This window comes from Danio aesculapii, chromosome 4 (assembly GCF_903798145.1).
Source record: "Danio aesculapii chromosome 4, fDanAes4.1, whole genome shotgun sequence".
NCBI lineage: Eukaryota > Metazoa > Chordata > Actinopteri > Cypriniformes > Danionidae > Danio > Danio aesculapii.
In genome coordinates, this window is record NC_079438.1 from 47854081 (window position 1) to 47866741 (window position 12661).

A 12661-nucleotide genomic window follows, 5' to 3' on the forward strand; every position below is an offset into this window, starting at 1 on the left:
AATACTTCAGAAATAACCAGTTTAAGTTGTTCTCATTCACATCAGTTGATTAAAAACATGAAATGATAAATAAATTCTACACATAAATACTTCAAATTTATAATACAAAGAAATGTATAATTGTCTCTGTGTTTCTGTTAGTCCTGTCACATTTGCATTTAATTTAACATAAAATGAGTGCCATTCACGTTTAAGGCTGTGACTCGGAAGTGACGGAGAAGAAGCTGACAGAGATCAAGGATGCGTTCTCTCATTGAATTGTTTGATTTTACACTTGTTTTTGTATGAATTTTTGAGGACGACAAGCTTAATCCCTGTCACGTTTTTACAAGTGAAAATGTACGTTTCTGGTAGAATGTCCCAAATATTTTTGGAGATAGAGAGTTTTTAATCCACAGTTTGCTTCCATCTAACAGGTATTTTAGCAAATGAATCAGAGTAAACAACTAACAAATGTGTACCTGAAATAAAAAGCACACTAAATTAGTTTCAACAATATCAGATTTGTATCTGGTTCCACATCGCCAAGATCAGGTATCTTCTGAAACTAAAAACAAAGTGATTATTAATAAAAAAATAAAGACAACCTCTCACCTCTCAACCTCTCACTAAACATAATGTCAAAAACACAGTCTACACGTGTCCGCCAAATGGAGCCAAAGAAATACACAAAGATCCATCCACGACCACCCTGAAATTATAGAGGAAATATTTATTTAGACAACCAAATGCATGCCAGAAACACCAATTTTACATAACTGACAGCTCCCTTCTCCTCCTTACACCAGCCAGCTCCAAATCAACTCCACCTGGGGGAGAAAGTGGACAGGAGGGCCATCTGCTGGATAAACCTCTGTATTGCATTGCAATGACAATTTTGCAGGAAAGTGTTTAAGGGGGGCCAATTTAAGTGTGAGTGTGTGAGGGGGGGGGCACTATAGACATATAATACATAAAAAGGGACAGGGTGTGTTTAGATGGTGTGATCTTTGCAAATGGCAAAAATATACACATCTCGCATGGCACAGAAATGACCTCTCGCACGACACACTGACAATCAAAAATAAAGGCAGAATTCACATGCAGTGTGCTCTCCACGGCATCTAATCAGACCTATCCACACATTTTTTTAGGGAGATTCACAGCTAATCGTCGGAGATGATTCATTATTTCTCGTTAGTTTTGCACAACGAATGAAGTTAAATGAAGAAAGACCTAATAGATAAGCTTAAGAGACCAAAAACAAAGAACAAAATCAAGAAAATATGCAAGAGAACCGAGAGTTCTGCAAAACACATAAGGATTTGAAGCCTAAGAACAAAGAATTGGTCCGTCTATGGGTGCTGCGGCCCATCAGCCGCACTTACAGCTCGAATAGAAAAAATAATATCAAAAATAAATGCAACCCTTTGAACAATAAACAATATTAATCAGCAATAAATAATCAAGTGGTGTTCCTCTGTATATATATATGTACATATATACTAGGGTCACTCAGCATTCAGCCTAACATAGACTGATTTAGCAAATTAATGACGCGAACGTATGTAAGATGAGTAATAATAATTTAGAAGTACACTACAGACATTATGGAAATATCTTTTAAAAGACCTTCTTTTTACGCAACCAACATTAAGAACAATCAACTAGATGGCTGTTAGTTCGACTACGCGACTGGCTTGGAAGAGCTTATTCATTCAACTCATGCAAGTTGTGTTTGAAACCGAAATTTGGGCAGAAATGGTCACCACAGTTATCGACCTGTTTTTTGTTTGTAAAGTCAGTCAGGCCCACTTGATTATCTGAAACATAATTACACGAACACCGAAACGCTTTTGAGGACCAGAGGTTAGACAAGCTGTTACTAAGGCATGCCTTATTTTCACCTTTGACCACTTGTGTCCATAATTACTTGTAGTGTTGTTCTATATACAGTACAATGCTTGCTCATACGGTATATTACAGTCTTTACAAATCCGAGTGACTGACTTCCAGTTTTCCAGGTGCCAAATTCACTCTTATTCTTTTTTCCTTTTCTCTCCACAATCATGAACTGTATTTTGTCATTTCGACAATCCTTTGCCACCAAAAAGCATTGGCACTTCCTCATGAATGCATGAAAAACATCACTTGTATGGCGTCGGATCTGTAACACTAATAGTGTAAAAGGTCTTTGCTGTCACATCACAACAACAAAGTGAATGTGCTTTCCCTGGTGAACAGGTGACATGAGTAGGATTCCACCATTTTGTTTTGTTTTTGTTGAGTTTTGTGCTATCGATAATGGCCGCACTGCACGTTTGTCTGTTGTATGAGTGACTGATGCAGATGTTTAGTACAAGTGTGTATTCGTCTCACACGCTGCGTGGTGGTCTTTGCTGTTCGTGGGTCCTGCGGTTGCGTCCTCTCTTGTTCTCCTGAAGCTGTTTCCACTTGGCAGTATGAGGAGGTCCTCTCTGAGGAGTCTGGGGGCCTTTTTTCGCTTGGTTCGGCTGTGCTCTTTGGCTCTCCGAAGCCTTTTGTGTGTCCGGTTTGGTGCTTTGGCTCTCAGTGCTTACCGTACCTGCAGGGCTTTGACTTCTTTGCAATCCGGTGGATTTGGGAAAAATCTGAACGCTCGGGTTGTTTGGCACTTTGGGAGCGTTTGAGCTCTCTGTGTTGGGTTTTGCAAGCTCTGAGCTGTAGTTTGAGGAGTTTTCTCATTTTTTATGCCTACTCCGGTTCCAGGGTTTACTTTGGGGGCTTTTTTCCCCTTCGGCTTCTTCTCTCGCTTCCAAATGCGCTCGCAGAACTCGTCCACGCTATTGAGGTCTGGGTGCTCCAGGAGGCTCATGAAATCCCGGTACCAGAGTTTGTGTTTTGGGGCGGGATCTTTATCGTTGGTGCCGGCCCGGAGCAAAAGTTCCCCCACGCGCTGAGATGGGATGACCTGGAGATTAATGCGCCGAAGAGGCTGGATGAAGCCGTGCTCGACGGCGTGGCAGAGAAACACTCCTGAATCAGCCTGGGTTAGACTTCGGATCAGCAAACCCTGGCCTGTAAGACTCAATCTTTCATCGATCACAATCTAAAACAGAGAAAGAAAAGAGAATGATTTAAGCACTGGTCCATTTATATCTATAAAGTTATGTTGGGTAAACTTATCTTTGTACTCTTCCTTGTGTTAGTTCTGGCAATTACCAGCTACGCTCTTCCAAGTGTTTGCTGCTTAAAGAGCTCCTATTATGCATTATAAAAGCGATTACAATTAACAAAACACAATTAAATACATATTTTTCAAGCTAGAGAAAACAAGGAGGCAACCATTTTAATCACACTTACACTTAAAATGGAGGTAGAAACTGATCCATGAACTGTGTACTGATAAAGTTCCTGTCAAGCTCTGACAAAGTCCCATACATCAATAGTCTTTTCTGATCTTTCCTTTAACCAACGGCCGACGAATCCCCCGTTGCAGGATAGATTGTTGCATTAATCACCAGAACGTTCACTCATCTTCCGTCAAGATCAGTCCCACACACATCTACACTCCGCTAGCGAAAGGCACGTTCACGTTTTACCGGATCCGGAGCAGAACATATTTGGTGTTGTTTCGTGTCGATGTCGATACAAACAGGCAAAAGATCCAGACGAATGACAAATCATTTAAAGGACTCTGAGTTGAATCTATATCTTTAAACAGAGCTGTGTTGCACATTGCATGGAAGGGAATTTTAAAAAACTCATAATAGGGGCTCTTTAAAATACCTTGAGTTTGTACAAAGCTGGAAAAAAATGCATTTTCTTATTTTGCACCTTGGGCATGAAATAATTAGCAAAAAGATTTAAAACTAGATCAAATTGTGTCTTTCTGTGAATTTAAAGGCATTATAAAGAGAGTGGTATTGGGAGCATATGATTGTTTTCGTTGAAGATTGATGAAATGTATTTGTTAAGTGTTGTTCTTGTATTTTAAAATTGTTTTACTGTATGGCTGTTACACTGGCCACAACTCTCTTGTAAGACTCTTGAAACTTCCTGGTTAAATTCTGATAATAATAATAATAATAAAGCTCAAAGTAAAGTTCGTTTTTTACGTGCATATTTTGTGTGTGCAATGTACAGTATGTGCTTTGAATTGTATTTGCACTACTTATGCCATACCGAACAGAGTAGTTTTACAGAATTTCTTTATTAAGATAACTGGAGAAGAAATGGACTACTCATTTATAACATTATACCTTGGAAAAATACCAGAAATTATTTCAACTATTGACAAATACTTAATTCAAATCCTTTTGGTAAGTAGCAGAAAAGCCAGAACTCGAAAATGGTTTCAGGCTGAACCTCCAACAAGGGCTTAATGGATAGGAATTGTAAAGGAAACACACTGTATGCAGAGACTGACTTTTAACCTAAGAATTAATTCCGATTCTTTGTTTTTATTTCCATGTTTTTCCCCTTCTGTCATTTTTTCCTCTTCTAAATTGAATTTTTAAAAAGTAAAAAAAAGGGAATTTCTGTATTCTGTTGAACACAAAACAAGATATTCTGAAGAACTTTTGGGAAAAGCAGGCATTGACATCCTTAGTAGAAACAACAACAACAACAGTAAAATTCAATGGTAGTTTTTTCCACCATTCGTCAGTATATTTGTGTTCAACAGAAGAAAGAAGCTCAAACAGGGTTGGAACAAGTGAAGAAAGCGAGTAAATGATGAGACAATTAATTTTTTTTTGTGTGAAATATCCTTTTAAGAGGATTCAATTACATATTGAACTCTATTTTAAATTAATATGAGTGCATTGTTATCACTCATAACATCTGGAGAGAAATACTACTGACACTGGACAAAGTAAAAACAAAAAAAGAGTCAAAGTCACTGGAAAAGAATCTTTCTAGAGCAAAAATAATCTGTAAAATGAAGATTTACTCGTGTTCATCCATGCTTATAGGCTAATATATATATATAAAAGCTTTGTATACTTTGGTCATTTTCGTGTATTAACACTTTTCATTTATTGTGGCTTCAAAAATGTTCCTAATGCTCTAACCAAAACACTCAGGTCATATCTGGTGTGTAAGGATAAACGACAGCACCGTTAGGAGATTTTCTTACACAGCAGGAAGGCTGAAATCTGACCATTATTGCATTAACATAATGACCGTCTGGGGCGAGGTGTTACTTTTGCACTATTTTTTGCCTGATCATATCTGAAAGAGAAACACAGCTGGAGCATGTGTGGTAACACAAGTCATTATGTCATATCCTATTCAATAAACTCCCTAAAGTTACTAATAACAACATTACACCTTTTCTTTGTAGAACAGTGACATTTTACTTAACTCTAATTAAGTGTATACTTTTATTACTACAGAAATATGTCCTAAAATTTTTGTCCTATTCCATCCTATGGAAGCTGTCACTCAAACAATTGGGGTCTGCAATATTTTAATAGGTCTGCTTTGCTTACCAATGCTGCATTTATTTGATTTACACCTAATTTTTTACATTCAGGCATATTTTAAAATGTAAATGAGAGAATAACTGTAACTTTTAATGTCACATAATATCAATGTTATTTGTGGTTGAGTGTGTATATGAATGTACCTCATGCTTGCGTTCGTCATTGGGTTTCTGTAGCTGCCAGTAGATGAGAGCTCTTTGAGACTTTGGGCTGCACTCCAGAAACATACTGCTGTTCTCGACGCCATACACACTTCTCTCCTCCACACTGCTGTAGCCTTCCAGATCATCTAACAAACACAAATGCACACAGCAGATGTTTAGTAATGCTATTAAAAGCTATTGAAAGAGAGTGGCATCTACACAAATGGAAGACAATAGAGCATCAAGTGAACTTCATTATTCAGTCAAGCAGATTTCATTTGAATGTGTCGATTAAAGTGCATTGCAATTACAGAATGTTGAAGTGCAAATTAATATTCAATGAATCATTCATATTATAAAAGATGTGTAAGATTACATGTTGATGGATATTGTTAATGCATTTATGTTTTGACATGAGGTCATTTGGGGCATATACAGTAAATGTGTCTACATTTTGATTTAGATTATACATTAAATGTGCCTGACAATCTGATTACAAATGGATAACGCTAAACAAACACTGGTGTAAATAATTTGAGCTTGTCTACTTTCGTAGTGGAAAAGGCATCCGTTCAGATTGCTTATGTACTGCCATACACATCCCTTTCATTTTTTCACTTTGCTTATTGCATGCTTGCTGAATGGTATGAGCACAGGGGTCTCAAACTCAATTTATCTGGAGACCTCTGAAAGCAAAGTCTAGTTGAAGCTGGGCTGCATCAGGTTTTCCACAAGAAATTAATTATAATATTAATTATTAATTTATAATTTATTTTTAATCTTATTTTGTGTTAAAGAAATAAGAATACAGAGATTTGAGACGATTGGAATTTTTTAACACAAAATAAAATGAAAAAATAAACAAATTTAAAATAAATCAATCAGTAAATAATAATAATAATAATAATAATAATAATAATAATAATAATAATAATAATAAATAAACAAATAAATAATAATAATGATAGTAATAATAATAAATAAATAAATAATAATAATAATAATAATAATAATAATAATAATAATAATAATAATAATAATAATAATAACAGTAATAATAATAATAATAATAATAATAATAATAATAATAATAATAATAATAATAACAGTAATAATAATAATAATAATAATAATAATAATAATAATAATAATAATAATAATAATAATAACAGTAATAATAATAATAATGATAATAATAATAATAATAATAATAATAATAATAATTAGATTTACTGTTATTCGCTGTGCTGTTGTTAACGTTACAGGAAAAAAGCAACACTGTGCTGTTGTCATTTCTTTTGACTACTTTTACATCCTATAGAAATATATGTAATGTTCATTGTGTGAGGCAATGCAAATATAATGCAAATAGTGCAATGCAAATGACCCAAAAATAATGGTTCGACCCTATAATTGGTCCGGGTTACCGGGTACTCTCTTATTGCCGATGGACAGGTGTCGATATGTGACTGCAGACGACATTAGGTTGCATTGAGTTCCTTACTTTTCTTTTCATATCAAACTTGCGGGTCGCATTGACATTAAAGATCCAAATTAAGGTGGGGGCCGCTAAATATCGTCCGTGAGTTTGAGACCCCTGTATTAACAAGTATCATTAGCATGTAGTTTATTCTTACCATTGTGGTGCAGATCAGAGCACTGTGAAAGAGGATCTCCATTCCTAATGTCCTGGCGTCTCGTTCTCCTGTTAACAAACAGAAACAGGCTGGATTAGACATGTGTAATTTACTGTAGATCTTGCTTTAAAAGAAAAGAAGTTAAAGTCAAGACTCACTCCCTGTGTGTACCACTGGAAACACAACTGTATTTCCACCACTAGAGTGCACTGTTGTTCTAATCAAACATACAGTATATATTCTGCCCTACAGATTTACAGAAAATCTGTACATTTGTTTAAGGCAAAATGGTTTATGTGGTGCCTAAAAATGTTCACTTGAGCAACACTTATTCATCTGATGATGTTACATCAGTTTGACCTCACAACATCAGATAGAGGGTTCAGAGAATGTTTTTATTTGAGACTTTTTAAATTGGATGCGATTCCATTTGCATGACACACAATTATAAGTAGGAAAAAAGCTGTATGGATGCATGTACTTGAAATGCCTTACACTGACAAAAAAAGCCCATTGGATTTACTAGATTTTTTAAGGTAAGTGGTTGCAAGCAATTATATTCATTAATTCATTTTCTTTTTGGCTTAGTTCCTTTATTAATCAGGGGTCGCCACAGCAGAATGAACTGCTAACTTATCCAGCATATGGTTTATGCAGCGGATGCCCTTCCAGCCACAACCCAGCACTGGGAAACACCCATACACTCTTGCAATCACACTCTCCCCAGCAAGCATTTTTTGTTTTAAAAAGATGTCTAATAGATATCTAATAGACGTCTAAACATAGTCGTCTTGGCTAAAACAAGGCTAAATTTCGGCTGTCAGTAAAAATCTAATAGACGTCTAAGAACAGACCAAAACTAGACTTATGAACAAATAAACAGACAAATAAATTTGTCTATTTGACGACTAGTCTAGTTTTGGGATATTGTTAAATGTCTATTAGATTTTTACGTACAGCTTAGCCTTGTTTTAGCCAAACTGTCTACGTTTAGATGTCTATTAGACAGCAATTAAACAAAAAAACTGCACACATAAATGCCAACTGACCTAGCCGGGGTTTGAACCAGCAACCTTCTTGCTGAGAGGCAACAGCGCTACCCACTCCGCCGCCATGTAGCCTAATGCAAGCAATTTATACGAGCTAAATTTTAACACAATAAAGTCGAACAGTACTAAATTTAAAGTGTGTCCTGAATTTCAGCCCTTATAAAATGTTTGCAACCACTTACCTTCCAAAAAAATGTAGTAAATCCAATGAATAATTTTTTTCAGTGTAGTTTTTCTTCAGAAACATAATTCATGGAGATTTATTTCATAATGTTCATTGCTGAACTCCAAACCTCAGAAACTCCAAATATCTTGTAAAAACATTCTCTGCTAAAAGAACATTTAGTAGTCTCTGTCAGCCCATTTACAACAGTTTTGTGCCACTTTAAGAGAACAGTTTGACCTCCTAAATGCACTCCCAAGCCAGAATTTGAGCCAAGATCGACTCGTATCTATTATCAACTGCACTGAAAGCCTGAGAAAAGATTTCCTGTGCCTGAAACTGAAAACATTCAGGATCTGCTGTCAAAGATCTGAGTAAAATATGTGTAAAACAGCATCTTTGTCATGCTCTTAACTTTCTTTTTTGCTCCATTCTTGTATTCCGCACATAGCTCTCTGTGTCTCCTCATTTCTGTGATGTGTTTTGCTAAGGCGTGCACATACACACAGTTTCGGCACGTGCGGGAGGTGCGGTAAGGATGTCTGTTTTGCATTTTAGGCACAGCAAAAATATTTAGAGTGGCGTGGACCATCCTGGTGCTGTGGAGCATGAGGGTGTGTCGAGACCGAAGCCATGGCCCTCTTCTTCCCCTGTGAAGGTGTGCGTGTGTGGTATGTGGCAAACTGTGAGCATGTGTTTATAATGTGTTTAAAAGCAGTCTGGACCTACTTGGATCCAGGTGTTTGTGCTTGTCTATGCACATGCGTTCTGTGTGTGTGTGTGTGTGTGTGTGTGCAGTTTGTAGAGCACTAAACACCTGAACAGTGAACATGGTGACAATCTGTGTAAAAATGCCATTGACTTAGGGTTAGTACACACCAGAAATGTTTTTTTTTTTGTCATTTGCACAGCTATATTTTGTGAAAGATATCTGTTTTAGAGTCTGCAATGAAAGCTGATGGTGTTTTTGACCCCATTGACTCTCATTGAAAGCAGACGTAGAGATAAAGAAGTAAAAATATCTTATTTTTGTTCCACAGAAGAAAGGAAGTTAAACAAGCTTAGAACAACATGAAGGTAATTAACAACAGAATTGAAATATTGGGTGAACTGTCCCTTTAAGAATATGTCTTTTGATCCAGATTCTGAAATAAAAGCAACACAATGTAAATGAATACTTCAAGCATGTGCTTTTATATATGGGAAACAAATTTATACTAGTGATTTTAATCTTTTCGATGCCACGGACCACCAAATTTGTTTAGGCAAGGAATCACTCATTCATTCATTAAATGTCCTTCGGCTTAGACTTTTTATCCAACAGGGGTTGACACAGTAGAATGAACTGCCAGTTTAAGCCCCGGTGGGGTCAGTTGGCATTTCTGTGTGGAGTTTGCATGTTTTCCCTGTGTTTGCGTGGGTTTCCTCCGGGTGCTTCGGTTTCCCCCAGAAGTCCAAAGACATATGGTATTGGTGAATTGGGTAAGCTAAATTGTCCGTAGTGTATGTGTGTGAATGAGTGTGTATGGATGTTTCCCAGGGATGGGTTGCAGCTGGAAAGGCATCCGCTGCGTAAATCATACGCTGGATAAGTTGGTGGTAAAATTACGGGAGTTTTCCGGAAGAAATAACAAAACGGGAGGGTTGTGGGAGATGGGTCTGAAATACGGGAGGCTCCCGGGAAAAACGGAGTGTTGGCAGGTATGGACTAAGCTGAAAAGAAAATGAATGAATTAATTATTATATTATGAGTATTATATTAGTCTTATTTGTCTTATATTAATGTTTGATTGTTTCATTTTATTTTATCAATTACTTTTTATACTTATTTATTTTCATCCAATTTGTATTTATTTGTTTTAATAAAAAGGTTATTTATTAAAGATTATCCTTTTGTTTTACATATATTTTTATAATTACATGTCTTTTGTTTGTTCCTTTTATATTTGTTAGATGTCTTATATTGATGAGTCTATTAAAATTATTTTATTTTAATTTTTACATGCTATTTCTGCAAACATTTGCACTTCCTTGGAATTCCCAGACCCCATTTCTACACTATTCCCTCTTCAAACTAATCCCATTTTTAATATCATTCCAGCTTAATGTGCCGAGGCAATACTAATTACGCATTTTCTATAGAAAATGTAACCTCTGTGGCACATTCAGCATTGACCAACACAGCAATACTGATTCATCCAGTGAGGAGGCGCTACCTGTTTATCCACACACAGGCAGAAGGAAAAAGTGTTCACCTTTTAGCAGTTGGAAAATATCGAGAGCATTCAGTCCCATCCCAGGCACAATACGGATCTCTTGCCAGGCAGCACTCGGCACAGGCCTTCCCGTAGACCTCACAGCGGTGCAGGGGCATCTGGGAAATCCCTAAATCTGATCCGAGGTACAGCTGTTGCTGTTGACAGATGAACATATAAGTCTATTAGGCCACGCTTTTCTCTGTGCTAATGGCTGGTGAAGAGTAATATCAAGCATACGTACTTGTTTAGTGGAGAGCTCCATGGCAGTAATAGGTGTTGGCTCCTAGAAAGGAAAACAGAGCAAGTTTAATCTCATTTTAGGATCCGAGGATATTTGTTTGATGACATGCCGAGGCTGTACAGACAGATTTATGGGGGAGCAATTAAATGTACTGAGGTGAAAATTACAGTTGGAGGATTTAGATCCCAATAGCATGCATAAACGCACAGCTCTCTGGATAATGAAGAGTCGGAGCTCGTACCCTAAACACAGTCATCTCTTCCAGCACCACTTCCTCCAGATCATGCCAGCTCTCCCTGGGAATAGTCACCACCTTCAGAACGGTCCCTAAATCTGATTTAGGATTAAACAATATTAGATATTCAATAGCATCTCTTTGTAAAAGTATGTGTTACATAGAAAAAAATGACATCAAATTTAGGCCTAAAATAACATAAAAATGAATAATAATAATAAATCATTTGAAGCTCAAAGGTTAATATTATTAAACTGGAAACAGAAAGAGGCGATGCAGTGGCGCAGTAGGTAGTGCTGTCGCCTCACAGCAAGAAGGTCGCTGGTTCGAGCCTCGGCTGGGTCAGCAGGCGTTTTTATGTGGAGTTTGCATGTTCTCCCTGCATTTGCGTGGGTTTCCTCTGGGTGCTCCGGTTTCCCCCACAGTCCAAAGACATGCGGTACAGGTAAATTGGGTAGGCTAAATTGTCCGTAGTGTATAAGTGTGAATGAGTGTGTATGGATGTTTCCCAGTACTGGGTTGCAGCTGGAAGGGCATCCGCTGCATAAAAAACGTGCTGGATAAGTTGGAGATTTATTCCGCTGTGGCAACCCCAGATTAATAAAGGGACTAAGCCGAAAAGAAAATGAATGAATGAATGAATGAATGAATGATTGAATGGATGGAAACAGAAAGCTGCTCCAACATATATACATATATATCTTATGAGGGATGTAATGAAACATCTGCAACTAGAGAAAATCAGATTCTCCTTAAAAAAAGAAAGAGGTCAAATTCTATAAAATCTGGCAACCTTTCATAGATTATTATAAAGGCAAAGTCTAATAGTTAAATTGAAGAGGTTTAGACTGATTTAGATGACATTGTGTGTGATGTCACTTAGGATTTCATAATTCAACTTAGTAGCACCAAAAAAATCACATGTCTTTTGTTTGAAAGTTGGCCAACTTTACAGCTGCAAATATGGACCAAATAATATTTGTGTATACAGATTAGGCGTAATGTGAACACAATGTAGCCTTGTTTTGAGTAAGAGCAGTTATACTTCTTTATTATGTTATTTGTACTAGCCTGTGCCGATGAACATGACGTCGTACTGCCCGTCCTCTGCTTCCACACGATCTACACCAGCTGAGTGGAACTGGTACTCCACGTTAGTGGCGCCCACACAATGGTTTCCCACCCATTGGCTGCACAGGGTTATACATGGCTGGATGCAGGCGTGCAAATGTGATGACCATCATCAGGGAGATCTTTGGTGGAGTCGAAGCCTCCAAAGGTTTTGCTTGGACACTGACGGAGAGATGACAGTTTAAATATACTAAATTCTTCAGGTCAGTTAGTCTCAGAAATACTGTTTAATGCACTTAATGTATATTGCAAGTATGCTCTTTCAGACCAATTCTGTTAAATGTGAAACCAAAGAGTTAAATAAAGTATGCTTTACACTCACCGGGCACTTTATTAGGTACACCTTACTAGTACTGG

The 12661-nt window shown here is 37.0% G+C and overlaps 1 protein-coding gene across 1 annotated transcript in view; it reads right to left on the minus strand.

Moving 5' to 3' along the window:
* Positions 1-697: 697 nt before the first annotated feature.
* sema3aa (sema domain, immunoglobulin domain (Ig), short basic domain, secreted, (semaphorin) 3Aa) overlaps positions 698-12661 on the minus strand; it is a 52795-nt gene continuing 40831 nt past the window's right edge. Inside the window, 10 exon segments of the mRNA XM_056455874.1 lie at positions 698-2647; positions 2650-3067; positions 5591-5736; positions 7228-7295; positions 10695-10852; positions 10939-10980; positions 11180-11271; positions 12245-12332; positions 12334-12411; positions 12413-12466. Coding sequence (XP_056311849.1) covers positions 2355-2647; positions 2650-3067; positions 5591-5736; positions 7228-7295; positions 10695-10852; positions 10939-10980; positions 11180-11271; positions 12245-12332; positions 12334-12411; positions 12413-12466 — 1437 coding nt within the window. The 3' untranslated portion in view covers positions 698-2354.